The sequence below is a fragment of the Eumetopias jubatus genome, unplaced genomic scaffold, assembly GCF_037043125.1.
Source record: "Eumetopias jubatus isolate StellerSeaLion01/CBP00866 unplaced genomic scaffold, mEumJub1_p1.0 scaffold_1, whole genome shotgun sequence".
NCBI classification, from domain to species: domain Eukaryota; kingdom Metazoa; phylum Chordata; class Mammalia; order Carnivora; family Otariidae; genus Eumetopias; species Eumetopias jubatus.
This window is the reverse complement of record NW_028274807.1, coordinates 212,803,828-212,828,969: the sequence shown is the minus strand read 5'-3', so window position 1 is coordinate 212,828,969 and position 25,142 is coordinate 212,803,828. Positions and strand designations below refer to the sequence as shown.

Genomic DNA, 25,142 nt, shown 5'->3' with positions numbered 1-25,142 from the left:
ACAGGCCCCGCCTTCCGAAAAATCCTGCCCTATCAGAGGCCTAGTTCTCTAGGCACTCTCCGGCTCATTAGGCCCCGCCCCTATTCCAGACCGCTCCCCAAGGCCCCGCCCTCCCCGGAATGCTGTCTAATCAGAGGCTGTTTCCTCTCCGAAACCCCGCCCCCAGGGCCGGCTTTTTCCCAGGCCCACGCCGAGCCACATAGACGCGGTGGGTGACGCCATCGGGCCGCGTCACCAGAAGGTTACACGGGATCCAGCAACATGGCGGCGGCGGCGCTGTGGGGAGGCTGGTGTCGCTGCCCGCGGGTAAACGGATGTGCAGGGTTGGGGTGCGGAGTAGGGGCGGGTCTGGGGAGTTCCAGGCCTGCGACCTCCAGGGCCTTTTTGTCCCCAGGCCTTTGGCCCCCTCGGCCCTTCCTTGGGCTCAGCGAGAGCCTTGGGGTTAGGGCGTTGGGTCGGCGGAGGCCGGGCCCGGGGTCCCGGAGCGAAACTCATGGGCGGGGGCAGAGCGTGCCGGCTGGGAGGTGGCCAAGGGCGGAGCCCGGCGGGGGGCGAATCGCCCCTCACTTCCTGATCACACTCCACGTGCACAGGGGAGTGAATGGTGGCCTCGGCGCCCAGTGGAGAAAGAGCGAGAAGTCAAAACAGCGTGACAGTCACGGCTCGCGTTTATATGCCAGGTCCTCTACCGAGGGCATTTCCTGCATCGCTCCTCCTAACCCTCCCTGTGAAAGTGCGGGAGGTAGTTCTCTCCCTGGCTGAGAGCTTGAGCTCATAGCGGCGGTAGGAGTTGAGGTGTGTAAGGCCTGCTCAGAAAACAGTAGTATTTCATGTTGCTGGAACTCGGTTAGGAAACTGGGAGTCAGAAAGGTTAAGCAACCTGCCCACAGTGTCAGCTGCGGGGGGTAGCTGACCTGGCCAAAATCCTGGGTCAGACTGACGACAGAGCCAGACTCTGGAGGGAGGAAAATATCTTATAGGGATCCTAGTGTGGGGAGAAAGAAGCTGTCTGACTCAGGGCTGATTTTTTTTTTCTTGGCTGCTTGTCTTTTGAGTCAGGGTTGAGAGATTGAATTTGCACGTTTGGATTTGGGCACAAAACTGGTGGGGCACCAACTTCAGGTTTGGGCTTACTGTGGAATTTCTTTCCCAAGTTAGACAGCCATCCACTTCTATCTCAGACTGTTGCTGAAGTCAGTGGCTCCAGGATCAATAGGTGTAGGCAGAGAAGAACAACTTACTTAAACTCTTGGGAGTTAACTCTCTCTTTTTTAAAGATTTTATTTATCTGACAGAACAAGCAGGGGGAGCGGCAGGCAGAGGGATAGGGAAAAGCAGGCTCCCAAAGAGGGAGCCTGATGCGGGGCCAGGTCCCAGGACCCTGGGATCATGACCCGAGCCAAAGGCAGCCACTTAACTGACTGAGCCACCCAGGCGTCCCAGGAGTTACTCTTTTTTTTTTTTTTAAGATTTTATTTATTTATTTGAGAGAGAGAGAGAGAGAGAAACAGTATGAGAGGGGAGAAGGTCAGAGGGAGAAGCAGGCTCCCCGCTGAGCCGGGAGCCTGATGTGGGACTCGATCCCAGGACTCCGGGATCATGACCTGAGCCGAAGGCAGTTGCTTAACCAACTGAGCCACCCAGGCGCCCTATTTTTTATTTTTTAAAGATTTTATTTATTTATTTGAGAGAGAGAGAATGAGAGATAGAGAGCACAAGAGGGAAGAAGGTCAGAGGGAGAAGCAGACTCCCTGCTGAGCAGGGAGCCCGATGTGGGACTCGATCACGGGACTCCAGGATCATGACCTGAGCCGAAGGCAGTCGCCTAACCAACTGAGCCACCCAGGCGCCCCCCAGGAGTTACTCTTTTTTAAAAAAATAATTTTTTTGGTGGGGGCGCGTGAGTGGCTCAGTCGTTGGACATCTGCCTTCGGCTCAGGTGATGATCCCAGGGTCCTGGGATCAAGCCCCGGGTCGGGCTCCCTGCTACGCGGGAAGCCTGCTTCTCCCTCTCCCACTCCCCCTGCTTGTGTTCCCTCTCTCGCTGTGTCTCTCTCTGTCAAATGAATAAATAAAATCTTTTAAAAAATAAAATAAAAATTAAAAAATAATTTTTTTGGTAAGTTTATTTAAGTCATTTCTACCCCCAGCATGGGGCTTGAACTCATGACCCCAAGATCAAGAGTCTCATGCTCTTCTGACTGAGCCAGACAGGCGTCTCAGGAGTTACTCTTGAACTATAGGAGATGGTGGCATTTGTATGAGTTTGGGATGTTGCTTAAAGTTTCTGGAGAAAGGAGGTGTGAAACAGGGAGAGGAAAGGCCCAGGGAATGTGGAAATGGAAGTGTTTTGTTTTGTTTTGTTTTTTAAAGATTTTATTTATTTATTTGACCAAGAGAGACAGAGAGGGAACACAAGCGGGGGGAGAGGGAGAAGCAGGCTTCCGGCGGAGCAGGGAGCCCGATGCGGGGCTCGATCCCAGGACCCTGGGATCATGACCTGAGCCGAAGGCAGACGCTTAACGTCTGAGCCACCCAGGCACCCCTAGAAGAGTGGTTTTTTGGGGTCATTGACATCAGCGTGCATGGTTCAGTGCTGGGTGCTAGGTTTCAACGTTGAACAGGACCTGCACAGGCCCTTCTCTTATGGAGCTTAAGTTCTTCATTTGGTGGGAGCAGAAATGCCTTTCACATGACATTAGTAGTGTTTTTGCCCAGGGGTTTCCCCTCAGTTGTCCCGCTGGCAACCCAACCCTGGGACATGGTAGGTTTCTCCCAGGGTTGTGCCTGGAACAGTAAGTTCTCTGTGTTTTACCTCTGAAAGCCCAGGTCTCTGGCCTTCTGGGGCTGGCAGAAGTGGGGGAGGCTTATGAGAGAAGACTGTTTACTGCCAGCATCGAGGCTCTGGGTGCCCATTTCAGTCTCCAGGATTAAATTAGACTGGCATGATTCGCCTTCTTCCACCATACATTGGCATTTCCTGGAACTTCTCTGGTTTCCCCCAGGTTCAGAGGCAGGAAAGTAGACGTGGACCCTGGAGGTGCAGATCCAGTGTCGTCTTTTCCGAAAGATTCCACTGGCTTCTCAGAATTTAGCAAGATTGCAGAGGGTCTAGCTTACAGCACAGGCATGTGGTAAAAATCGGCAAGTGAGTCTTGGGCGACCCCCAGCTTTTTAGTGTGGCCTGCTTACTTCCCAGTCATTCTCTTAACTGAATTGGGTCTTTCTCTTTTCTCTCCCAATTAGAAATGCCTCGGCAGTGGAGTCCAGTTTCTGTCCAGCCACAACCTGGTGCCGCTACGCCATGGTACCTATCACATACGCTGGCCCAGTGGAGAGCTGCCCGTGGTGAGTAACTCAGAATGCTAGCAAGCTGAGAGGAGGGGGAAGTCTTCTGAAAGATCAGGCCTAGTTGACAGGAGAGAGGGCTGCAAGGTGTTGCCCACACTGCCTGGGGCAACTGATTGGCTGACCTTCCACATCTAAGGCCTTCGGGGTTACAGAGTCCAGCGTGCTGGTCCTCTCAGGATCTCCAGAGGGGCTTGGCATTAACAGAGGTGGAACTCCCGCCTGACAAGGCAGATGATGTGTCAGCTCTAATCGCTGGAAAGGCATCCCTGGACTCAGCTGAAATCCACCTCCCTGGGGCTCTTGCCTTTTCTGCGTGACAGCCCTCCAGGCATTTGAGCAGAGTCACCCGTCTTGGGGGCTCAGTTTTCTGTTTCTGTTTTTCCCCACAGACCGCGTTTTCTAGAGCTTTTGCCCTTCCCTTCATACCTCTTCAACCATGCTTCTTTCTGTGAGTGTCTCACCATCACAAGGAGGAAAGCCCCGAAGATGACCTACTTCCCCAAACCCACACACTGGGGCAGCCCACACCCTGCCCTTCCCTCTGAGTCTCCTCCCAGCAGTAGACTCTCACACAGGCGGTGGCGCATTCCCAGATGGTCTTAGAACCTGGACTCTCACCAAGAGTCCATTCGCCTCTCCCCCGCCCCACCCTGAGAAAGGCTGGCCAGGCTGGCCCTGGGGCTTGATGGGGGCTCAGGAGTCAGTCACCCTGAAAACTGGGAAGGCAGGCCCCGGCCATGGCGGTGCACTGGCACACCATGGAAGTGGCCCCTGCCCCATGCCGCGGCTCCCTCCCATGGCTCTCCAAGCATTCCCTTTTCAGAGCCTGCTCTCATGCTTTTGGCGAAGCAGGGATCCGACCCTGGCTCAGTCTGACCCTGGAGCCTTGTCTTGGGCAGTGTACTGGCTCTTGTGCCTGGAGTGGGGCCTTGGCCTTTCTTTTGGCCTCCCTAGGCTCTGGCTTTTGGGTGTGTTGTGTCGGGTTTTTCCTATGAGGGGGACCCCTGAGCTTCAGTTCTTGGTGACAGTGATCCTGTGGGTTGACGAGGGAGGTTTGCGCCAAGCCCTGGGGTGACATGTGAAGCCCAACTTGGGACTTGAGTGTGACCCCAAAGGAAGAAGTTACCCCGGCTCCAGAAGCCCAGGGAGTAGGGTCCTATGCCAGCTTCTTTGGGATGTTGTCCCAGTCCTGGGCCAAGGGCCCCTTTGGGTGTTGACCTTCACCTTAGACGAGCACATTTGAATCCCTCTGAGGATTCTAAGCTGCGCCCGTTTCTCATCCAGGGTCTCCTCTGTTGAAGAAGGAGCCTGGTACTTTGTTTTGTTGTAGAATAGACTTTATTCTTTTGAGCACTTTTAGAAGTACAGAAAACCTGAACAGGAAGTACAGAGAGTTCCCATCAACTTCCTCTCCCCCTCTCCCACCTGGGCACACAGTTTTCCCCGAGAGGCGTTTTCACCATGAGGCGCATCCTGCATTAGTGTAGCATGGTTGTTCCAACTCATGAGCAGGTATTGATCTGTTATTATTAACTGCAGTCCACGGTTTGCCTCAGGGTTCGCTCTGGGTGCTGTACACTCCCGGGCTGTGGACAGACATCCGCCCTGTGTCCACCATCGTCGGGTCGCAGAGAGTCGTCCCTGTGCCCTGAACCTCCCTTGGGCTCGGCCCATTCATCTCCCCCCCAACCCCAGCAGCCCGTGACAACCACGGATCCTTTTACTGTCTGCATGGTTTCACCTTTTCCAGAAGGGCCTAGAGCGGGGATCATACCATCTGGAGGCTCTTCAGACCAGCTTCTCTCAGCTAAGGTTCCTCTGTGTCTTTTTTAAATTGAGATGTCATTGACATATGACGTTGCAGAAGGCCACAGTATCTTTTCATGGCTTGCTAACTCATTTCTTTTTATTATTGAATAACATTTCATTGTCTGGACATCTCACAGTTTACCACCAGATGCTTTTTTATTTTTTATTTATTTTTTTCTAAAGATTTTATTTATTTATGAGAGGGAGGGAGGGAGAGAGAGAGAACACAAATGGGGGTAAGGGGCAGAGGAAGAGGGAGAAATCACCCCTGCACCTGGGGAGAAGCAGACTCCCCACTGGGCAGGGGGCCCAACGTGGGGCTCCATCCCAGGACCTTGGGATCATGACCTGAGCTGAAGACAGATGCTTCATTGACCGAGCCACCCAGGCGCCCCTCACCTAATGCTTTTTTGATTTGACTTTTGTCGCTCATAAAAGAGGTAGCTATTCATTGTGAAACCCGTATCGATACAGAGGAAAAAGTACGAACCCTTTGTTTTCTTTTACATTCTTTTTAGTCCAGATCCTATTCTTCTGGAAACAGGAAAGGCTTTCTCTCTGGCTTGCTGGATAATATCAAACAAGAATTAGCCAAAAACAAAGAAATGAAAGAAAGTATAAAAAAGTTCCGAGATGAGGCCCGCAAGTTGGAAGAGTCCGATGCGCTCCAGGAAGCCAGAAGGAAATACGTGAGTCCCTCTGCTTCGCGTCCCCCCTGGTGGGACACTTGCTTCCCGCGCGGTGCCGGCGTGGCGGGGGAAGGTGAGGTCACTGCACTGGCGCTGGGGGCAGGGGGGGACAGGAGTACGTCACCAGCCCTCCGTTTCTGTGCTGAGATGGAGCGCCGTGCTCTGCACACTGGCAGCGCCAGCTTCTCTGGGGAGCGCGTGAAAAATGCAGGGTTCTCGGAGCCCCCCATAGCTGCCAGGCCCACGTGTGCATCGGCCAGCCTCCCCCGATGACCGCTGGAGCAGTAGGCTTGAGATGCACTGCTCCTGAGAGCTGGTCGTGGCCCTCTGAGTGAAGCGGGTAGAAAGCGGGTTACAACACTGCAGGTGTCATCAATGGGCGCTGTCTCTTAGCGAGCGGGCTCTGCCGCCTCTGCCACACAAGGGCTGTGAGGTGAGGGCAGCCTCCCCTCCTACCAGCGGGCGCCCGCTCCAGGCCCCTGGGCTTTTTGTTCTCTGGGCCCCCTCCCAGGCCATGCGCAAGGCCAGTTCCGTCGGCGGCAGGTCGCCCTTCCTTTCCATTAAGGAAGGGGTGGTTTGGGGGCAGGTCGGGGGGACAGTGACTGTGGGAGATCTGGCAGGGGCTGGCAGCTGCAGGGGTGCAGAGTGAGGCAGGATGATGTCAGTGAGCCGGGGGGAGGGGCTGCGGAGGGGGCCAGATCACCCCTGCACCTAGCAAGGGAGTGGAGCCAGGGGCTGGGCCTGGAGGGTCTCCACGTGTCAGCCTTAGGCTGCTGAGCCCGCCGGCCGGGCTGTGGGGCAGTGAGGAGCCCCGGGGTGGGCAGGCTGGCGGGGGAGAGGGCTGCTGAGAAAAATGCTTCTTTGGACCCTTGCCTGTAAGATACCCGCGGCGGCCTAACAAACACCATCCCTCCCGTAGAAAACCATTGAATCCGAAACAGTGCGGACGAGTGAGGTGATAAAGAAGAAGCTGGGGGAGCTCTCTGGCACAGTGAAGGAGGTAACGGTCTCTGGGCCGCCATGCCACGCTCCATCGGCCACGGCTCGGGGCCATCTGTGGGTCGCGTCTGGGAGGAGAGAGCAGTGCTGGGAGCGGCGGCAGAGTTGGTACCCAGGCAGGGCGGGACTTGGCCCCGGGGCTGCGGAGCCGTGGGCGGCAGGCAAGGGAAGAGCCGGCCCGGTGGGGTGGCTTCCGGAGTTAGGCTGCACGGCGCCCCCAGGAAGGAGGGCGAAGTCACACTAGCCCTCATGCCCTGCAGTTTACCACTCGGGTGAGAAGCTTAGCTGCCGCTGGCAAAGACTGGAGCAGAGACGAGGATTTTTTTTTTTTTCTTCCTGCCTAAAAACCAGGAAGCGCTGCTTCGCCCCCAGGCGAGGGTGGGGAGGGCAGGGAGTTGTGCCAGGGGCTTCCTTTTTGTACCTTGTTTTGCTTTTCTCTGTTCTGGGCAAGAGAGCAGGGCAGGCCGGTGCAGTGCTGGACGCAGGTTTCTCCCCTGTTATACCTCAGCTGCCTCTCCTGTCCATTCTGGGGAGAGCCAGTTGACCTGGTGTCTAGCCCAGAGCCCAGGGGTCCAGCACCCCAGACTTTGTACACGGGCCAGACGAGCTCAGAACACCTGTTCCTGCCCTTTGAAGGCTCAACTGGCCTTAGCTTTGGGGGAGCTCATGTGGGCCCCGAGCGGTACTGTGCTGACACCCCTGTCCCTCTGTCTCAGTAGAGTCTCGACGAAGTCAGTAAAAGCGACCTTGGCCGGAAAATCAAGGAGAGCGTGGAAGAAGCAGCCAAGACTGCCAAGCAGTCCGCCGAGTCAGTGTCCAAGGGTGGGGAGAAGCTGGGCAAGACTGCTGCCTTCAGAGCCCTCTCTCAGGTGGGTCAGCCTGGTGCCCTTCCTGCCGGGGGTGCCCTTGCCTTGGCCTGCTCAAGAGTCCAGGAGCCAGAGTTCCCACCTCGAGCTCAGCCCACCCGAGGCCCCTGGTCTGCGCTCCACTCCCGGCTAGGCAGCCTCGGGCAAGTGAGAGCTTCTCAGCTGCTAACATCCTTAGCTTGTGCGCCTAAACCAGGGACCTTTTGCACTCAGGGTGACTGGAGGTCCCGAATTCGTTCCCCATCACCTGTCAAATCTTCCCATGGCTGAGCCCTCTGCTGGCCACAGGGGCCACAAGATAGAAAGTCCTCGTTTCTGCTCTCAAGGGGTCTGGGGTCCCAGCTGGGGATGAGCAGTTCCTGAGCGACATGTGACACAGAAACATACAGGGAAGGAGCCACAGGTGGAAGGGGCAGGCCCTACAGAGGGGGGCATGCACAGGCAGCTGAACAGGGCCAGAGCCCCTGTCTCGGGGAATGAGAGGGAGGCCAAAGAAAAGCAAGGTCCATCTCGAACAGTCCCACTGCCCATGCAGGGAAGTCGGGCAGATCACTCTGAGCCACGTGACCTCAACACTGGGGGAGGCCGAGCCCCTGGGGTGTCATCAGGCCCTACGTTGGGGTTCCCAGCAGATGCTCTCTGACGTGGGGTGCAAACACACAGGCCCACCGTGGTGGTCTGCGGTGTCGGGCAGGTCCCGAGTGCCCACCACGTGGCTGGCTGCTTCCCTCCAGGGGGTGGAGTCCGTGAAGAAGGAGCTCGACGAGAGTGTGCTGGGGCAGACCGGGCCCTATCGGAGGCCAGAGCGGCTCAGGAAGAGGAAGGAGTTTGCGGGAGAGAAGTTCAAGGAAGAGAAGGTGTTTGAGCCCAATGAGTAGGTAGCAGACCAGCCAGCGCCTGTGTCCCACCCCACGCACTGGGTGTGGTCGAGCGCCTGCAGAAGGTTCTGCCCGAGTCAGTTCATTCCCCAGCTGCTTTTCTGCTCAACAGTTCCTGCTCCCTAGTGCATCTGGGGGAGCAGGTGGGGTGGGGAACAGGAGAGAGGAGGCAGGAGGCTGAGAGGCGAGGGGTGGGCTGTCCCGCTACACCCCTCGCCCCAGGGCTGGATGGGTGGGAGGGTTCGGGTGCATGCGCTAGCGCCTGGGGGCTCCTGCGCTGCTGCTCATCGCTGGCCCGGTCTTCCCAGGGAGGCCCTGGGAGTTGTGCTGCACAAGGACTCCAAGTGGTACCAGCAGTGGAAAGACTTCAGGGACAACAATGTGGTCTTTAATCGTGAGTGTTCACGTCTCGGAGGCTCAGCTGACGGCGTAGGCGTGACCGCGGAAACTCACTGAGTGCTCCCCATGTGCTGGGCACAAGCCCCCACTTTACAGAGGAGGAGACCGGGGTCAGAGAGGACCAGCCACTTCCACAGGATCGCCCAGCCAGTGAGCAGCAGAGCTCTGGCAGAGCACAGGCCGACAGGCAGCCCTGCTCACGTGGGCAGCCCGGTACATTTTGGGCTGGCGGGCCAGGGACCCTACCATGGGGGCCGAGTCACCCATCGCTGCCGTTGCCAGAGCGGTTGCTAGCAGCAGGGCGACCGGGCACACGGCTGTGGATTCCCCCGTGAGACACGCCCTCACAGGGAGCGCTGGTGGAGCCCGGCCAGCCAGCTTGAGGCCCCAGAGTTCTCTGGTCTCGTCTGGGGCATGGGGCTCCCCAGGTGGCACCCACCCTCGTCCCTTGTCCTGTGAGGGTTGCTAGAGGCCTGTTTCCTTTGAAGGGAGAGCCCCAGCTAGCAGGGCAGCCCCTCACGGTTTGCACAGCCCCCTCGGCCCACCGCTGGGGACACAGGCTCAGAGAAGGCCCCTCGTTTACCCAGCCTGCATGGAGAGTGGATCTCGTAGGGGCCCCGAGGAGCCCTCGGAAGTCATGGAGTAGGGGTGTCATTCTGGAAGGGCCCCCTGACCCCAGCCCATGTCCCCACAGGGTTCTTCGAGATGAAGATGAAGTATGACGAAAGTGACAACGCACTCATCCGGGCGTCCCGTGTGCTGACAGACAAGGTCACAGACTTGCTGGGTGAGTGGCTTGCCTGTCCTTGTCACCGGGGCTGGCAGCAGGGGAGGGCCATGGGCCCTCGACCCACTCCTGGCTCGGCTGCCTCCAGGGGGCCTATTCTCCAAGACGGAGATGTCAGAGGTGCTCACGGAGATCCTGCGAGTTGACCCCGCCTTTGACAAGGAGCGGTTCCTGCAGCAGTGTGAGAACGACATCATCCCCAACGTCCTGGAGGTGGGTTGCCCCCTCAGCGGGCCCTCCCCATCCCACGGGCCTCTTGTCGCCCTGGGCTGCGCATGACACCGGCTGCAGCCTGATGGAGCACTCTGCCGGGGCAGACACCTGTCCCGCCTTCAGAGGCCTGAGCACCCCACGCCTGGCCCTTGTTAGTCACGCACCTCTGAGAAGGCATCTGGGGTCGCCCGTGGGCCCTGCTGGTCCCCACGACGGCAGCTGCTTTCTTGCCCTGGTTGTCGGGTGCGTCTGCTCCCGGGACTGAGTTCCCTGTCACGATGTCCGGCAGCGATTCCTGCCTCCCTTGAAAGCCAGCCTGGAGCGTCCTATCTGGTTCCCTCGTGCTCTCTGCTTGAGGTGGTTCCTTGGAGGCTGCAGTGAGCGGTTGCCCGGGGCCTTTCAGGAGTGGGGGAAGCTGTAGCCCGTGGGGCAAGCCATGAGGAAGACCCTAACGGGGCTCTCCTCCGAGTTGTCCTCTCTGTGGGAATCCTGAATCCCATCTTCTATCCCCTTCCTGGCTCGGAAACGAAGAGGGAGCGGCTTGCTCAAGGTCCCGCTGCAACCAGCCCTCCACAAGGCCCCTGCCCGAGGTCGGCTGCCTTTTCCTCCACCACGTCTGCTCCTTGAGCCCCCAAGATGTGGCCGGAGCCTCGGAAAAGTCCTAATGAGACCAGAGAAAGGCCCTGCAAGCCCCATTGGGTTCCTGTCCCCTCCTCCTGCCTCCTCCATCCCAGTGACCTTCATGGGGTCCCCTCCCTTCTGATTTCCCAGGTCCCTCATGCCACTTTGGGCAGGGCGGGAGGAGGTAGACATGGAGTGATCCCCAAAAGCAGCAGTCCGAGCACAGGCAGTTTCTTCTGGGGTGAGGCTGTCTCAGCCCCCAGCCTGCTTGTGCTTTCCCTCGGGCCCTCAGCTCCTCCGTCACCTTGAGCAGGTTTGGCCCTGCCTCCGAGTTCCTACAGAGGTCTCCCCCATGGCACCTGGGGAGGCCACCCCCGGGACCCCTCCTCTGTGCCTTTGTGGACCCAGCTGTGCAAAGCTCCATCCCCAGTAGAGGGAGAATGCAGCTCCTGGCCTCCCTGGCTCAGTTTCCTGGCCAGGGTGAGCCCACCACGCTGCCACCCTCCTCTGCCTCCTCCCACAAGGCCCTTGGGACCACCCTGGGCTGCCGGGGGTCACACACACAGGCCCTTGGTCCCCAGGGCCTGAGGAGGGGCACCCATTGCTGCAGCCCAATTCAAGGCCCCCTGCTCCCCAGGTAGAGCCTGCTGGGGAGGGCCTCCTGCCTAGATCGTCCCCTCTTAGTCTTGAGCTAATTTTTTTTGTTTTCCCCTTTTTAGGCCATGATTTCTGGAGAGCTCGACATTCTCAAAGATTGGTGCTATGAAGCTGTGAGTACTTCTTTCTTTTTATTTTTTCTAGTTAGGCCTAAAAAGAATCACAGCTTGGAGATCTGCTTGGGCAGCACGGTCTGAGAAGGGCATGATGGGGTCTGGCGTCCTGATTGTGGGGGGACCCCGGGGGCTGGAGCTGGGCAGAGAGGGATGTGTGTGACCTTCCCATGTCTGGGCCAGAGTCCATCATCACGCCCATGTCACAGGCATCATAAGGGTACAGTGCGAACACAGGCAGCATTTGCAGGACACAAAGCGCTGGCTGGACTCATTAGCTGTCCTCACTTTGAGTTCCCGAAACACAGATCAAAACAGATGGTGATAGATTTCCCGCATGGGGAGGAGCCGTGTCCTGATGAGGCCTGACTGCTCCCCGGAGTCGGGGCTCAGGGTCCCCGGCCTGCATGGCGCCGGGCTATGGATGACGGGTCAGCACCCCTCAGGAGCACACCCTGTCTTCCTCAGAGCCTGGCAGCCTCCCCATGCCTGCAGGGCTCTGGCCGGCCACCGCGTCTCACCCGCTCACTCCCTGACTGTGTCTTCGTGGGGTTTTTTTTTTTTTTTTCTTTTTCCAAGCTTATTTGTATTAAGCAATCCAAAGCCTTTTTTGGCTGACTCTGTTCTGCTTCTAGCTCACAAACAACTTGGAGAAAGCAGAGGAGAAGATGTCGGATTTTTTTTTAAAATACTCCTCTGCATGGTGACTAATCCAACAGGCATTTGTGAGTGGTGGTGGTGGTTTTTTTTTTTTTAATACTTTGGGACCATTAGGATGTGGTTGATTATCTTTGCCAGAGAACTGCTGGTGCCCCTGGAAATGCACTTGAAGTTGCAGGTGCTCACACAGAGGTGTTTTTAAATGTCATTTTTTAAGAATCACACCAGAAATGGGAGCGGCAGCATTTGTTTTCTTGGTAGATCAGTTATTTCCATAAAAAGTAGTTGTGATTGGAATGTCTTCCATCATAGTTGCTGAGTCCAGAGAAGCTTCTGGAGGAAAGCTACAAGGCTGCACATGTCCTGGGCCTGGGAGCAGGCTGAGGGGGGTGAGGGGTGTTACGCGGGGTGCGCTGCCCCTTCGGAAGAATGGGCTGCCTGCAGGCAGCAGCTTCCTGGAGCAGCTGGTCAGCGAGGAGGAGGCACCCCAGGCAGCTCACTTCAGAGCAGCCATGGATTAGGGCAAATCCTAGAAAACGCGTTTGATTCCAGGCCAAGATTCAGAGTGCGGTGAATATGGGCAAGTCCAAGATCAGCCAGAGAGGCCTCAACTTACCCCTGGGGGTGTATTTCAGATCTTGTGGCAAGAGAATTACCAACTCTCCCGATGATACCACTTTCAGTCCGTAGTCTTGATGCAGTGCTACCTTTATAACGAGGGAGGGGTGTGTGATTCAGGCGAGCAAACGGGTGGCACCAGCCCGCCTGCTTGGACCCGTGCTCCTGGCATCTGCCACTCCTGGCATAGCACACCCCGGTGCCAGGAGCCGTTTCTGGACGGTACGAGGGCTGAAAGCTCGGAGCTCGGCTGGCAAGCCGGCCTGCAGGGAGAGCCTCCCAGGACTGTGTGCCCAGCCCCGCGGTGCGCCGGCCTTGGTGGTGCGGTGCCCGGGCGGGGCTTGCGTTCCGGCCTGCGTGCGTGCGGTCTCGGGCACGTGTGTGTGCATGCGGCCCCAGGCGTGCATGTGTGCGTGCATGTGTGCGTGCATGTGGCCCCAGGCGTGCGTGCGTGTGGCCCCAGGCGTGTGGCTTCTTATTGCAGACCTACAGCCAGCTGGCTCACCCAATCCAGCAGGCCAAGGCCCTGGGCCTACAGTTCCACTCCCGCATCTTGGATATCGACAGCGTTGATGTGAGTATCTCTCCCGGGGGGTGTGCTCGTCACAGGGGCACCCCGTCCCTGCAGGAGCCCTGACATGGGCAGGTGCTTGGGCTAAGGGACCTCCAGGGCCCTTTCAGCAGAAGCCCGTGGTGGGAGAATTCTTAGGCAGGTGGCAGACGCAGGGGTGCTGCTGCCCAGACCCTCGGGGCCCCCAAAGGCAGTATTGTCCCTGCGCCTTTACTGGGAAGGGGGGTGCTTTGTCAGGACTGCTCAGGCCCCGACAGTCCCTATGGGGAACTGGAGACACGCCAGCGCGTGCTTCCCTCTACCCCTACCTGTGTGCATGACTGGCCCCTTTGCGGGGCCTTGATGTGGCCGCCCAGCCCAGGTCTGGGGAGGCTGCATGGGTTCTTAGCAGTTCAGACAATGGCTCACATTGGGAAGGGTCTCATGGGAATCTCCCACCTGGAAATGGAGGACTGGACTCCTCAGCCTCCTTCCGGGACCTGGCCCGACAAGGGGCACGAGGGGAGTGCTGGGGCCGCTCCCTGGGAAGCGGGGAGCTGCACCAAAGGGGAGCAGCAAGGAAGGGGAGCAGCAGGGAAGGGGTGTGGCCACTCTCTGAGTCCCCTCCCTCCTCCCCCCCCTGCAGCTGGCCATGGGCAAGATGATGGAGCAGGGGCCTGTGCTGATCATCACCTTCCAGGCCCAGCTGGTGATGGTGATCAAGAACCCCAAAGGCGAGGTGGTCGAGGGTGACCCGGTGAGTGCGGGAGGAAATGGAGCAGCACGGGCGGGTGGCCATCTTCAGCTGCCTTGCACTTTGGAGCCAGGAGGTTTTGTGACTGTGCAGAAACAGCAGGGCGGGGCCTCCAGAAGTCTAGGGTCCCAGTCGGGCCTGGTGGAGGTCAGAGGGTGACTGACCTGTCTGGTTGGGCTAAGTCCTGAGTTGCAGCCTCTGGAGCCCAGAGCCAGGCTGACACCCCCGGCCCCACTCCCTGGTCCCTCCTGGCGTCCCTTCTGTGTTCTGCCCTGCTCCTCTCGACAGCCCCGTCCCCAGCCCTCACCTTCCCCACCTCGGCAGGACAAGGTGCTGCGCATGCTGTACGTGTGGGCGCTCTGCCGAGACCAGGATGAGCTCAACCCCTATGCAGCCTGGCGGCTTCTGGACATCTCCGCCTCCAGCACAGAGCAGGTCCTCTGAGCACGGTGGCCACGGCCGGGGGCTCCTGGGCTGGATCAGCACGCGATGGACACCCCGAGGACTGGTGTCTGCCTGCAGCAGCTCGACCTCTGGGGACAGGACTGTCGGTTCTCTTCCAGGGCAGCATGGGGAAGGGCGGGCAGCTGCTGGGGGTTTCTCCCCACAGTGCCAGCCCCTGCGCTGCCCCTCGGCCCCTCGGGGCAGCTGAGCGAGGTCACTGCGGTGCACAGACCAGATGGGGCCAGCGGGCCCCTACCCAGGGACTCTCTGGAGGCAGGAGGACAGGGCCCAGGCCCCTGCCACTCAGAGTGATCCACTGGCCACTTCAGCCAGGCCATTTTGGCTCTGTTTTTTATTTTAACAGTGCCCTTATTACCCCTGTATATATGCCTGAGATTTGGAAATAATAAATCACCAAAGTGCAGGAGAGCAACTTGGGTGGTCCGAGGTGTCTGTCACTAGGGTGGGGTGGGAGCTGACCAGGAGGTCACAGGGAAGTGGTCAAGGTCACTGAAGGAACTGAAGCCCTGGAGGGGGCAGCCTTGCCTGGTCAGGACCCTGCCCGCCCTTGGGCGGGGGGGAGGGGGGAGGGGGGGCGGGGGGGAGGGCGGGGACCGAGACAAGAGCTAGGGAGCTTTCAATAGCCTGGCTGGGGTCTCGGAGGGTTGGGGTTCCTAGAGCTGGAGGAGCTTGAGCGCCAATACGAGTGATTTTTGGAGGCATTGGGATCCGCCCGCGCAGGACGTCTGGTCGAGGGGTCTATCGCAGAGAATGGGGGGAAGGTGCGGAAGTCGGGCTGGGGTGCTGGTGGGGTGGGCGAGGTCCTCGGTGCTGAGGCTCCCCGTGGCCGCGGTCTCCCAGGCGCCTCCGGGTGGGAGCTCCGTCCTCCCCGAGGCCGGGGCGGGGTCGCGAGCCCGCGCACCGCTCCCTGCGCAGCCTCCGCCCCCCGCGGCGGCCCCGCCCCCGTCGCCATGGGAACAGCCGCGGCGGCCCGGCTAGCGCGCGGCTCGCCTGCCTCGGTCTCCAGCGCTCCAGGGGCGGGTGGGGTGGGCTGAGCCCGGGCCGCCGCCGTCGCCGCCAGCCGCCGCCGCCACCGCTACCACCCGGGAGAGGCCGAGAGCGGAGCCGGCGCGGGTCCCGGAGCAGAGCGCAGTCACCGGGAGCTCGGTCCCCGTCCCGGTCGAGGCCAGGGTGAGGGGCGCGGCGGGGTGGGGGTGGTGGGGGAGGGGTCCCCGGGACGCCGAGAACAAAGGGAGTGGGGCGGGGGACAGGGTTTCACCGCTGCGCCGCCCGGGCTGCGCGTTCGCACCTGTTGTGCGCGGGCCGGCCGGGTCCGGGCTCCCTCTCCCCACTCTCAGCGCCCCCACCTGCACGCACGGCCGGAGTTGGGTCCCCGCGAGCCGGGCTTGGGCGTAGCCGGGGGACAGAGGCGCGGGCGGGGGCTGTATCCGGGCAAGGTCAGGGGGCGGTGGCGGGAGGGGGCGGCGCAGGGGCGGGAAGGGGCAGCCTCATCCCGCCGCCCCCGGCCGGCCCTTCCTCCGCAGGGCGCGCGGCGATGTGAGCCATGAGCGCGACGTGGACGCTGTCCCCCGAGCCGCTGCCGCCGTCGACGGGGCCCCCGGTGGGCGCGGGCCTGGACGCGGAGCAGCGCACGGTGTTCGCCTTCGTGCTCTGCCTGCTCGTGGTGCTGGTGCTGCTGATGGTGCGCTGCGTGCGCATCCTGCTCGACCCCTACAGCCGCATGCCCGCCTCGTCCTGGACCGACCACAAGGAGGCGCTCGAGCGTGGGCAGTTCGACTACGCGCTGGTCTGAGCGGTGCCCGGCCGCTCTCCTAGGGGCCGACCCGACGGGGGCGCCGCCTGGCAGGGATCGCGCTCAGGACCTCCGCCCCAGCGCCTAGCCCGAGGAAGGAGGCCGTTAGAGGTCCGGCCCCTCCCCCTCAGACCCCTCCCATCTTTCCTCCCGGCCTGGCCGGAGCCCCACTTCGTGCCTTTATCCCGCCCCGTCCTCGCTCCATAACTCGCCGGCTCGGCTGGCCCCCGACTGGGAAGAGGACCCCCACCCCCACCCCAAGGCGTAGAGGTGGCTCTGCTATTGTCCTGCCGCCGAGCATGAGTGTCCTGTCCATTCCTGGATGCGGGGGACCCCCGTGTCCCCCCTCCCTCCCCTGTGGTCTGGCCATCCTCACTCCGCCCCCGCCCCCGCCCCCGCTCCCGCCTTAGTGTTGAGCTGCTCCTGCGGGGCAGGCTCTCCTGCGCCCATGGGGTGGACGCTGCATACCCATATGCCCTGCGCGGCCTGCCCCGGAGACCGAGCCTGGAGAGCACCAATGGCTGTTGTGTCCAGGACGCGCGGCGCTTTCGGTGGGAGCAAGAGTGCGGGCAGGTTCTCCCCAGTACAGGTCAGCGCCCCTCCCTGGCCCTCCTGCCGCTTCCCCCTGCCCCCTTCTCGCATCCCGCCGCCGCGGCCTTCCCCATGCCTTCCCCCTCCTCCCTGCCTCTGAGCCGATGGTGTCAATAAAAGCTATTACTGAGCGCTTACTACATGCCAGGCGGCGCGTGAGTTAGCGCATGCTGCGCATGACCTGTCCCCTCTGCGGAACCCAGAGTGAGCCCTCTTAGCATCGCTGTTCGACAGCCCAGGGGATGGAGGCCCAGGCAGCCTGAGGGACTAGCCTGTACTGTACTGAGTGGCGGGATTCCAGCCTGGCTGGGATTTGAACCCAGGTCTGACTTCCACATGCTCTTAATGGCTGCCCCATGCTGCCAAAACATGCAGGCCGCATTCTGGGGGACTGACGGGTGAACTAGCTCTGCGCATCGCCAAGGTCCACCCCCCACTTCTTTCCCTTAACCTGGGGAGACTGGAGGCTGTGGAATAACGGGACTAAGTGGGGCTGGAGGGGGGTGGGGGGGGCCCGCTCAGCCAGCCCTGGAGGGTGCCACCAAGACATGGCATGATCTCCTGGCACTGACCACATCTGCTCCCCCAAACCTCTCAGCCTGGTTCCTCCTGCCCACCATCCACACACGCACTTTGGAAGCCAGGGGACGGGCAGCACGGACTGGGCTGGCTCTGCTCCACAGCCCCCGCCCAGGAGCCTGTTTGTACCCCGGGGAGCCGTGTGCAGTATGTGGGGAAAAGCAGGCGCTTCTATAAAAGGAAGGCTGTGTGAATGCACGGGCTCTGCGAACACATCTACCGGCTCTCAGAGGACTAGTTAGGCTGGGGGGGGGGTGCTGTGGGAGGGTACCTGGCTCCCCTGCCGTGCCCTCCCCAGCCTCCCCCTGAATCTACACCCTCAGGCAGGCTGATGAAGGGGGACCCCTTGCAGGGACACCCCGCCACACTCCTGGGAATTCGGGGCCTTTGGCAGCAGCCAGGACCCTTCCTCTACCCAGCTCAGCTCCTCCGTCCCTGCTCTTCCTTGCTTTGCTGGGGGGTGGGGGGGATGACTTGCTCCCCCTTACCCTTGACCTGTACCTGGGGCCTGGCTCCTCCCACCTGGCTACCCTCTGCTGGCTTCTCTTCTCTTCATCTGTGTGAGGGGAGGTCACCTGCGCTGAAAACCCTGCACTCAACATCTGTCAGGCTCAGGCCTCATCCTCCACACAGTCACTGAGGGTCCCCTTCACGGCCAGACCAAGGTCACTCCAGGTGGCATTGAACCAGACCTGGCGGCAGCGGCAGCCTTTACTAATGACTATGCCTTCCCCCCCACATGCCCCCCCTTCAGGCCTGGGACCCCAAGCTCCAGCACTCCTACCTCTGACTTCTCCTTCTGGCACTTTGAGCCTCCACTCCCGCCTTTAACTCACAGGAAAAAGGGAGCAAGACAGATTGGCAAGAACTTTACTCACAGGACATAGGATACAGAATGTTGGAAGGGACAGGAGCTGGGGGGAGGGGGACTGGCTGCCCCCACCTCAGTTCCATGGCCAAACCCCTGTGCAACTGTGCTTCTGTTTCAGAGACCCCTGCCGTGTCGGTCCTCTTCAAGGCCACCCCCTGCTGCCCACCATGTCAGGGACCTTCCACCGTGGCTGGGTCCTCCTGACAACCCAGGACCAGCCCGGGCAGGACGGAGGGCCAGGGGGCTCACAAATGTCTGGTGTGTCTTCCACCTGCCAGGCCTTCACCTCGCAGGGCTGGCTGCCTGGCCCAGAAATTCCAGGGGCACCAGGAATGGGTTCAGGGGGCAGATCCCAGCTGCTTGCCAAGCAGACCTTGGTTCACTGGGCCCAGCATTCTCCGGAGCCAGGGGCACGGCCTGGCTGGCCTCCTCTCGCCCCTGGGAGCTTGTCCCGGCATCCTCAGCTCCGGGCGCCAGGCCCTCCATGGCTGGGTCCGGCTGAGGGCCTGTCAGGTGCACGTACATATCCGACATGTGTTTAACCAGGGCATTGCAGGGCAGGCGGAGGAGCTCCTCGGGAAGTGCCAAGAGCAGGTCGAGGACCACCGCTGCCTCTGGTGATGGACACAGAGGTGTGGGGTGAGGGCAGGGCGGGCCTTGCTGCCCGGGGCTCACTCCCTCCCAGCCCCTACCCGTTATTCTCACCAGCTGCAGAAAGCTCAGGGCCATGGCAGCTGCGGGAGACGGACGACAGATACTTGTAGATCTTCTCAAAGTCCACGGAGAAGTCCCCTTCCACCGAGGGCTCAGCCAGGGATGCAGAAGGTGCCTCGGGGGCGGGGCCATTCGCCTTAGGGGCGGGGCCCGCGGTGTCCGGGCTGGAGTCCTCCCGCCCTCCAGGGGCACTGAGCAGCAGTAGCTTCCCACGCGCCTGTGTGGGCTTGGGGGGCTTGGAGTGCAGGAGGCTGACGGGCTCGGTGGCCGCGATGGTGAGTACCTGGCAGGAAGAGAGACCAGGGAAGAAAAGGGGGAAGTCCTCCCATCGGCCTCTCTGCTGCCCTGCACCTGGCTGAGCTCTCCACCTCCACCGGCTCACCAAATCCACCCTGTTAGACGTAACACACGGGAGCTGTCGGAAGCAGGGTCACTGAGGCGCAGAGTGTTCGGTGACTGGCCAGCGTCACAGAGCTGGCAAGAGGAAGGGCCCCGGAGCCAAGTCCCCCTAATTCAGACTTATACATAACACCCCCATCCTGCCTGCGGGACGGCTGTACCTGTGAGAAAGCCACAGTCAGGGCCTCCTCCAGCGGGCCTGTTATCTTCTCAGCCAGATCCATCCATACCTAGATGGGGCGACCAGAAGGCACACGGTCAGCCTAGGGACCAACCCTCGAGGGTCTCCAAGCCCTGCCCCTCCTGGGGGTTCCCCTGACCAGGTTATGCCCCCCAACACCCACACCATGCCCCAGGGCCCGGTCTTGGCGGGCCTTGTCCTGCCTCACCTCGATGGGGGCCGGGGTCTGTGTTTCCCGGCGCCTCGGACCCTGCGGGCCACCGGGATGCACCCTCTGAATGGCCTCCCGGACCACGCGGCCCTTGAGCTGCCGCAGGAAGTCCCGGATCTGGAGAAGAGGAGGAGGCCGAATGGGCCTTCTACACGCCCAGGGTTGGGGAGAGAGGCCAAAGCCTACTGCCTGCTCCAGCACCGGCACTGCTCCCTAGCCTCCCGCTACCCCAGGGTTACAGGTCTCAGTGACTCTGCCCCGGGGCTCGGGCCCAGGCCCCAGGTGTGACCAGCCACCCCATAAAGGTATAAGGCCGGTTCTGCTTCCTCCCCGCAGCCAGGGCCCACCCTCTGCAAAGTACTACCCTGTTCAGCGCCCCGCTTCACCCACTTGGCCCCGCTTCCTGGCTCTCACTTCAGCTTCACTGCCCTTTCCGCCCTGACTCGGGCCTCCACTCCGTCTAATTCGGAGTCCGACCGACCCCTCAGCCTCTCGCACGCGCGGCCTCCACCCCGCCCCGCCCCTCAGCCTCATGTATGCCCCGCCCACCCCAGCCTCCCTTCCAAGTCCCCCCGCCCCCACCCCACGCTCGCCCCGCCTCCCCGCCCCTCAGCCGCAAGTCTGCCCCGCCCACATCCTAGCCGGGCCTCCAGCCCCGCTCCCTTGCCAGGACCCCCTCACCTCCGCCTCGCTGCGGCCCGGCAGCTCCCGGGCCAGCTCAGCGGCGTCCGGCTCCGGCTGGCCCTGCCGCGCCTGCAGTAGTCGTAGCAGCTGCCGCTTCTCGCGGGCGCTCCAGGCCGCGGGGCCGGTCACCTCACCCAGGTAGCGCGCCGGGGCCGCTCGCCGCCGCTGCGGAGGCTTCATGCCGGCGAGGGCGGTGTCGGCGTTCCGGGCCCGTTTCCCTGGTAGGCGGGGTTACGGAGGCCGCTGGGGTCAGAAAGCACCGCGCGGAGGCAGAAACAGATGGGGGCGTGGCTCCGCGTTTGCGGCCGAAGAGAACCGTTTAGATGGGAGAAAATGGAGAGATGGGCATGCGAACGGAGGTGGGAGCGCATGAGACACCCCACCTGCCTGCATTTTATCTCCTCCGTGAACTGGAGCCGAGACCTTACATCTCCTGCCCTCCCTCCATTCCGGGACTGAGTCTTGGGAAACTCCTACTGTGTGCTTTGTTTCTCCAAAAGGAGTGGACCCTGGCAAGAAGGCAGCTGTTCAGTGGTAGCCAAGAACCTGGGCTGTGGGGTTGGCCAGCCCTGAGGACCTAGAGCAAGTGATATGGCCGAGCCGAGCCTCAGTTTCCTCATTTGTGAAATGGAGCTAGTAGTCCCGCTGGAGGGAAGGGAGGAACTCGGACAGGAGACAGTTAAGAGCTCTAGACTAGACAGAGGGCGCTGGAGCAGAGACCAGAGGTCAAGGCCTTTAGCGAGGGCAGGCTCCATCCAGGGTGGGGGTGGAGAGCGGATAAAGCCTGGCTTTGGGAAGACCGCCGGAGGCAGGAGGGCAGGTGCAGGGCTTGAGGAAGGAGGCGGAGCTTATTAAAACTTAAGCACGTGGGGTTGGGTGTCCCTTCCTGTTTGGGAAAAACTCCCTTGGGTCTCCTCTGGCCTCCATCTGCACACGTATACACGGGCGTGTGAGCCCGGCCCCCAAGTCCTGATCCAAGGCCTCTGCTTCCTGCCCCCTATACCCGCGCCAGGCTCACACGCAGACTTCAGAACTCAGCAGGTCAGATCAGATGTTTATTTTGAGCCCAGGTGGGAGGGTGCGTGGAGGAGCGCAGCGGGGGCGGGAGGGTTCGGAGCAGAGACAGTGGTCCCGTCGGGTCCGAGGTCGGCCGCGGCCGGTGCAGTCCTGGCGGGCCTGGTTCGAGGCCGTGGCTGGTGTGTCTCGGGACCTTGCTGGGGGTGCGCCATCCCTGCGGAGGGGCTACCCGGGCTGAGCGAAGGAAAGGACACAACACAGGCCACCCCCTTCCCAGCGGATCATTGGCCTCCTCCGTCAGTCTGTGTGCGGGAGTGAGGGTGGGTGCTAGGTCTGAGTCGCGAATTCTCTTCGTCTAGTGTCTGTCCGAGGTTTGAGGACCCCTCTTGTGACACAGAGCCCGAAGTTGGCCACGGGTGACCCAGTGCCCGAGTTTGAATTCCAGCTCCACCAAATTTTGTGGCCTTTGACAAGTTACTTCAGAGAGTGCCTCATGCGTCTCATTTCTAATGTGGGGATTATAATAATATCTACCTGAACGTTGTTATGAGAATTACATTAATTAATAGGCATGAAACCTTCCGAACACTCCCCGGCACAGGGAAAGCCTAAAACGCCATTATCATCACCTCCCTCTTTCAGCTGTCCTACCGGCTCCACGTTACAACACTTTCCCCCCCTCACCCCCCCGTTTACCTGCCTCACTGGGGCCTCCTGGGCTGGGGGCCGCTGGGCGAGTCCCTCGGGGCCGGACCGGGGGTTGGGGGCGCTGGAAAGGAGAGGCAGGCTGCGGAGCACTAGGGGTTGCTGCGCACTGGGCCGGGGCAAGGGCGCCCCCTGGGGGCTGCCGCGGGCGTAGCGCAGGCAGGTCTGGGGATGGTCGGGGCTCCACTGGCTGGGTCGCGGCGACCCGGGGTCCCGACCCGCGGGGATAGGCTGGGGGCCGGGCGGAAGTCCCGGCGGGCGGAGCTTGGTACCTGAATGCGCACAGACGAGGCCGAGCCCGGCGGCCAGCGCGGCGCCCAGCACGAAGGCAGCCAACACCAGCGCCACCACGGGCGCAGGCTCCAGGGCCGCCGGGGCCGGGTCGGGAGGCTCGGGGCGCACGGCTCTGCCGGGGACGCCCTTGGATGGCCCTGTGGGAAGTACGACACAGGGACTGGGCCCGGGCCCCAGATGTCCTCCCCACCCCCCGTTCCCCGACCCCTGCGGAGAACTGCGCGCTCACTGGGGGGTGGCCGCGGCACTGTGACCACGATGGGCTGCGTCAGCGTGTGCAGGTGGGCGCTGTCGGCACCCAGGCTCTCGTCGCTGCCGGCGCCCGCGCACGCCTCATCCTGAGGCAGACACTGGGGGGAGGAGGAGGCAAGAGATGGGCAGTCAGGCCCCAGGATTCAGGGACCTGTCCCCGGGGCTCCCTAGAGGTCTACGTGTCCAGCTCTCTATTGCGACCAGGAGTCGCACCAGTGAACTCCTGGAAATCCGACCCCCGAGAGGTCCGCGAGCCCAGCCCCTAAGATGTACAAGCAGCCAGCCACCCAGCCTGTGAGGACTCCAAATTGCAGCCCCTCAAGGTCACACGACCCAGTTCTCTGAGAACCTTAGATACCCGACCGGCCCCTTGGCCGCCTCTGCATCCAGCCACCCAGCCCTGGAGGGACCTCTGAGTTCCGCCCAAGGCATCCCAGAGCAAGCCCGGTGTCCATTCCCTGTCCCCTTGGGGAACCCCTAGGCAGAGCCTCACGGGCCTCCCTCTCCGTCCCTGAGCCCAGCCACCAGCCCGAGACCCAGGGACTCTCCCCAGCTCCGAGGGACCCCCGTCTCCAGCCTCCAAAGCGTCGGACCCCCGAGATCCCCAAGCTCCAAGGGGCTCTTCCTTCAGAGGCCGGGGGGGGGGGGCCTGTGTCCAGGCCCCCCCCTCCCCGCGACTGGCCCAGGCGCCCAGATTCCCGGCCGTGCGCTCGCGCACCAGCGATGGCGGTGGCAGCGTCAGAGGCGCAGGTGTCCGGCGGGCTCCCCGGAGGCGGCGGCAGCGGCTCAGCTGGCAGTGCAGGAACTGCACCGAGGCGTTGAAGACCGGGCGCAGGCGGAAGCTGAAGCGCGCGGGCCCGGCAGCACCCGGGCGCGGCGGCGGCGGTGGGAGGACGACCGAGGAGTCGGCGGGGCAGCCCCCGCGCAGCAGCTCCAGGGCGGGCCCCGGGGCCGGGCGCGAGGACGGTGTCACCGAGCAGCGGTGCAGGACCAGGCCCCAGCGCGGAGACGGATGGGCCAGGGCCGCCTAGGGGGCGGGGGCGCGATCAGCGACGGCCGCCCCCCACCCGGCCCGCCTTGGCCCCGGCGCGCCCCGCCTCCACACCTGCACGAACACGCGGCTGTCGGCCGGGACCTCGAGCGGCCCCGCGCGGCGCGGGAAGGCGTCCTCCGCGTCCGACAGCTCCAGACTGAAAAGGGGTCGGCGCAGCCAGGGCCCGGGCGCCGCGGGGAATGGGGGCGCTGGCGGGGAGAAAGGGTGACACGAAGCAGGTCGCGCTGCCCCTTAGCCCCTCCAGGCCAGCGGAGCAACCTTCCCGCCTCCTTTGGAAAAAGGGTGCTGTTGCGGTGAGGGATTCCCGGGTGCTCGGTGCTGGGCTCCGCGCCGGCTTCACTGCTGGCAGAGTAGGCATGGTACGTCCCCTGAAGGTCCGGGGGCCGCCACAGCCCAGCAGCCGAGGCTGGGAGCTAAGCTGTGCGCCTCTGGGGAGGAGCCCCCCTTTCCAGACGTGGATCTCTCCCCCCACAGCAGACCTGGGACTCCCTGGCGGGGCAGGGTTGAAGGGTGCCTGACCCGGGGCGCGGCGGGGAAGGCGGCCCGGCTGGGTGAGGTCAGCTACCCAAGGGGCCCAGCGCCCGCTTGGGGGAGGGTGCTGCTCCCCCCTTTCCTTTCCAAGGTTACCGTGACCAATGGGGAAGGGGAGAAGGAAGGCGCCGTCTCTCTGCCCCTCTGGCACAGCTGGAGCCCAGCCGGGCCACCAGGGTCTCCCGCCTCTCCGTTTGTCCAGGTTCCTCGCTCCCAGACCGAGCGCAGCAGCAACACAGGGTGGGGACCCACACGCACCCACACCCCCTCTGCCCGAGGGAGGCACTCCGCTGGGATCCTTGTCAAATAATGTTCTCAGGACGGTCCCCACACGTTTCCTAAAAGCATTGGTACACCGCTCTCCCATGGTCACTGGCCTCAGTGTACCTGCTGGGGCCTCTGAAGAAGTTGGGGGTCCAGGAGAAGGATCTGGAGACGGGAGACAGAGGCAGAGCCCACCTGCCCCCCCACCCCCCGTTCCCCCCGGCAGGGCATAGGGGCGGTGGAGCCAAGAAAAGGCAACGCGGGGATGGCAGCCTGATGGGCCGTGTCCCCAGCCTCTACGTACCAGGCGGTCCGCTGGGCAAGGTGGCGGCCCCGGGGAGCAGGGCCAGCAGCAGGAGCGTGGCACCCAGCATGCTGGACCGGCGCCGAAGTGTGCCCCAGGAGTGCAGCCACCCGCCGGATGGCACCCAGGCCCGGCAGGTGGGCAGGCAGCCCTGTCCTTGGCTGAGCAGCCACCCCAGGAGGCGGGGGCGGTGGACTGAGGGGTGTGCATCAGAGCCAGCGCCCAAGGTCTGCCAGGGATTAAGGGCTCCTCTCTGGCCAACCTGTGGCT

At 62.0% G+C, this 25,142-nt stretch overlaps 4 protein-coding genes across 5 annotated transcripts; 2 read left to right on the top strand and 2 right to left on the bottom strand.

Moving 5' to 3' along the window:
• The first annotated feature begins 220 nt into the window (after nucleotides 1-220).
• Nucleotides 221-14,842, top strand: TIMM44 (translocase of inner mitochondrial membrane 44). The gene is made up of 13 exons (XM_028093201.2): nucleotides 221-306; nucleotides 3,247-3,348; nucleotides 5,679-5,849; nucleotides 6,769-6,849; nucleotides 7,568-7,717; nucleotides 8,449-8,588; nucleotides 8,901-8,986; nucleotides 9,686-9,778; nucleotides 9,867-9,991; nucleotides 11,332-11,382; nucleotides 13,145-13,234; nucleotides 13,857-13,967; nucleotides 14,289-14,842. Exons 1-13 carry the CDS (start codon nucleotides 262-264, stop codon nucleotides 14,406-14,408), a joined length of 1,365 nt encoding a protein of 454 aa, XP_027949002.1. The 5' UTR covers nucleotides 221-261; the 3' UTR covers nucleotides 14,409-14,842.
• Nucleotides 14,843-15,972: 1,130 nt separating this feature from the next.
• Nucleotides 15,973-16,221, top strand: CTXN1 (cortexin 1). Its single transcript, XM_088022587.1, has one exon. It carries the CDS (start codon nucleotides 15,973-15,975, stop codon nucleotides 16,219-16,221), a length of 249 nt encoding a protein of 82 aa, XP_087878713.1.
• A 2,024-nt stretch (nucleotides 16,222-18,245) lies between these two features.
• Nucleotides 18,246-20,663, bottom strand: SNAPC2 (small nuclear RNA activating complex polypeptide 2). Of its 2 annotated transcripts, XM_028093176.2 has the most exons (5): nucleotides 20,449-20,663; nucleotides 19,765-19,884; nucleotides 19,537-19,605; nucleotides 18,968-19,259; nucleotides 18,246-18,876 (listed from the first exon to the last, which is right to left on the bottom strand). In XM_028093176.2, exons 1-5 carry the CDS (start codon nucleotides 20,629-20,631, stop codon nucleotides 18,545-18,547), a joined length of 996 nt encoding a protein of 331 aa, XP_027948977.1. In that variant the 5' UTR covers nucleotides 20,632-20,663; the 3' UTR covers nucleotides 18,246-18,544. The 2 variants fall into 2 exon arrangements, with proteins under 2 accessions (XP_027948977.1, XP_027948978.1); XM_028093177.2 differs by lacking the exon at nucleotides 19,765-19,884.
• Nucleotides 20,664-21,597: 934 nt separating this feature from the next.
• TGFBR3L (transforming growth factor beta receptor 3 like) lies at nucleotides 21,598-24,957 on the bottom strand. The gene is made up of 7 exons (XM_088017615.1): nucleotides 24,873-24,957; nucleotides 23,825-23,961; nucleotides 23,438-23,746; nucleotides 22,697-22,817; nucleotides 22,446-22,604; nucleotides 22,165-22,237; nucleotides 21,598-21,770 (listed from the first exon to the last, which is right to left on the bottom strand). Exons 1-6 carry the CDS (start codon nucleotides 24,940-24,942, stop codon nucleotides 22,170-22,172), a joined length of 864 nt encoding a protein of 287 aa, XP_087873741.1. The 5' UTR covers nucleotides 24,943-24,957; the 3' UTR covers nucleotides 21,598-21,770; nucleotides 22,165-22,169.
• Nucleotides 24,958-25,142: the final 185 nt, after the last annotated feature.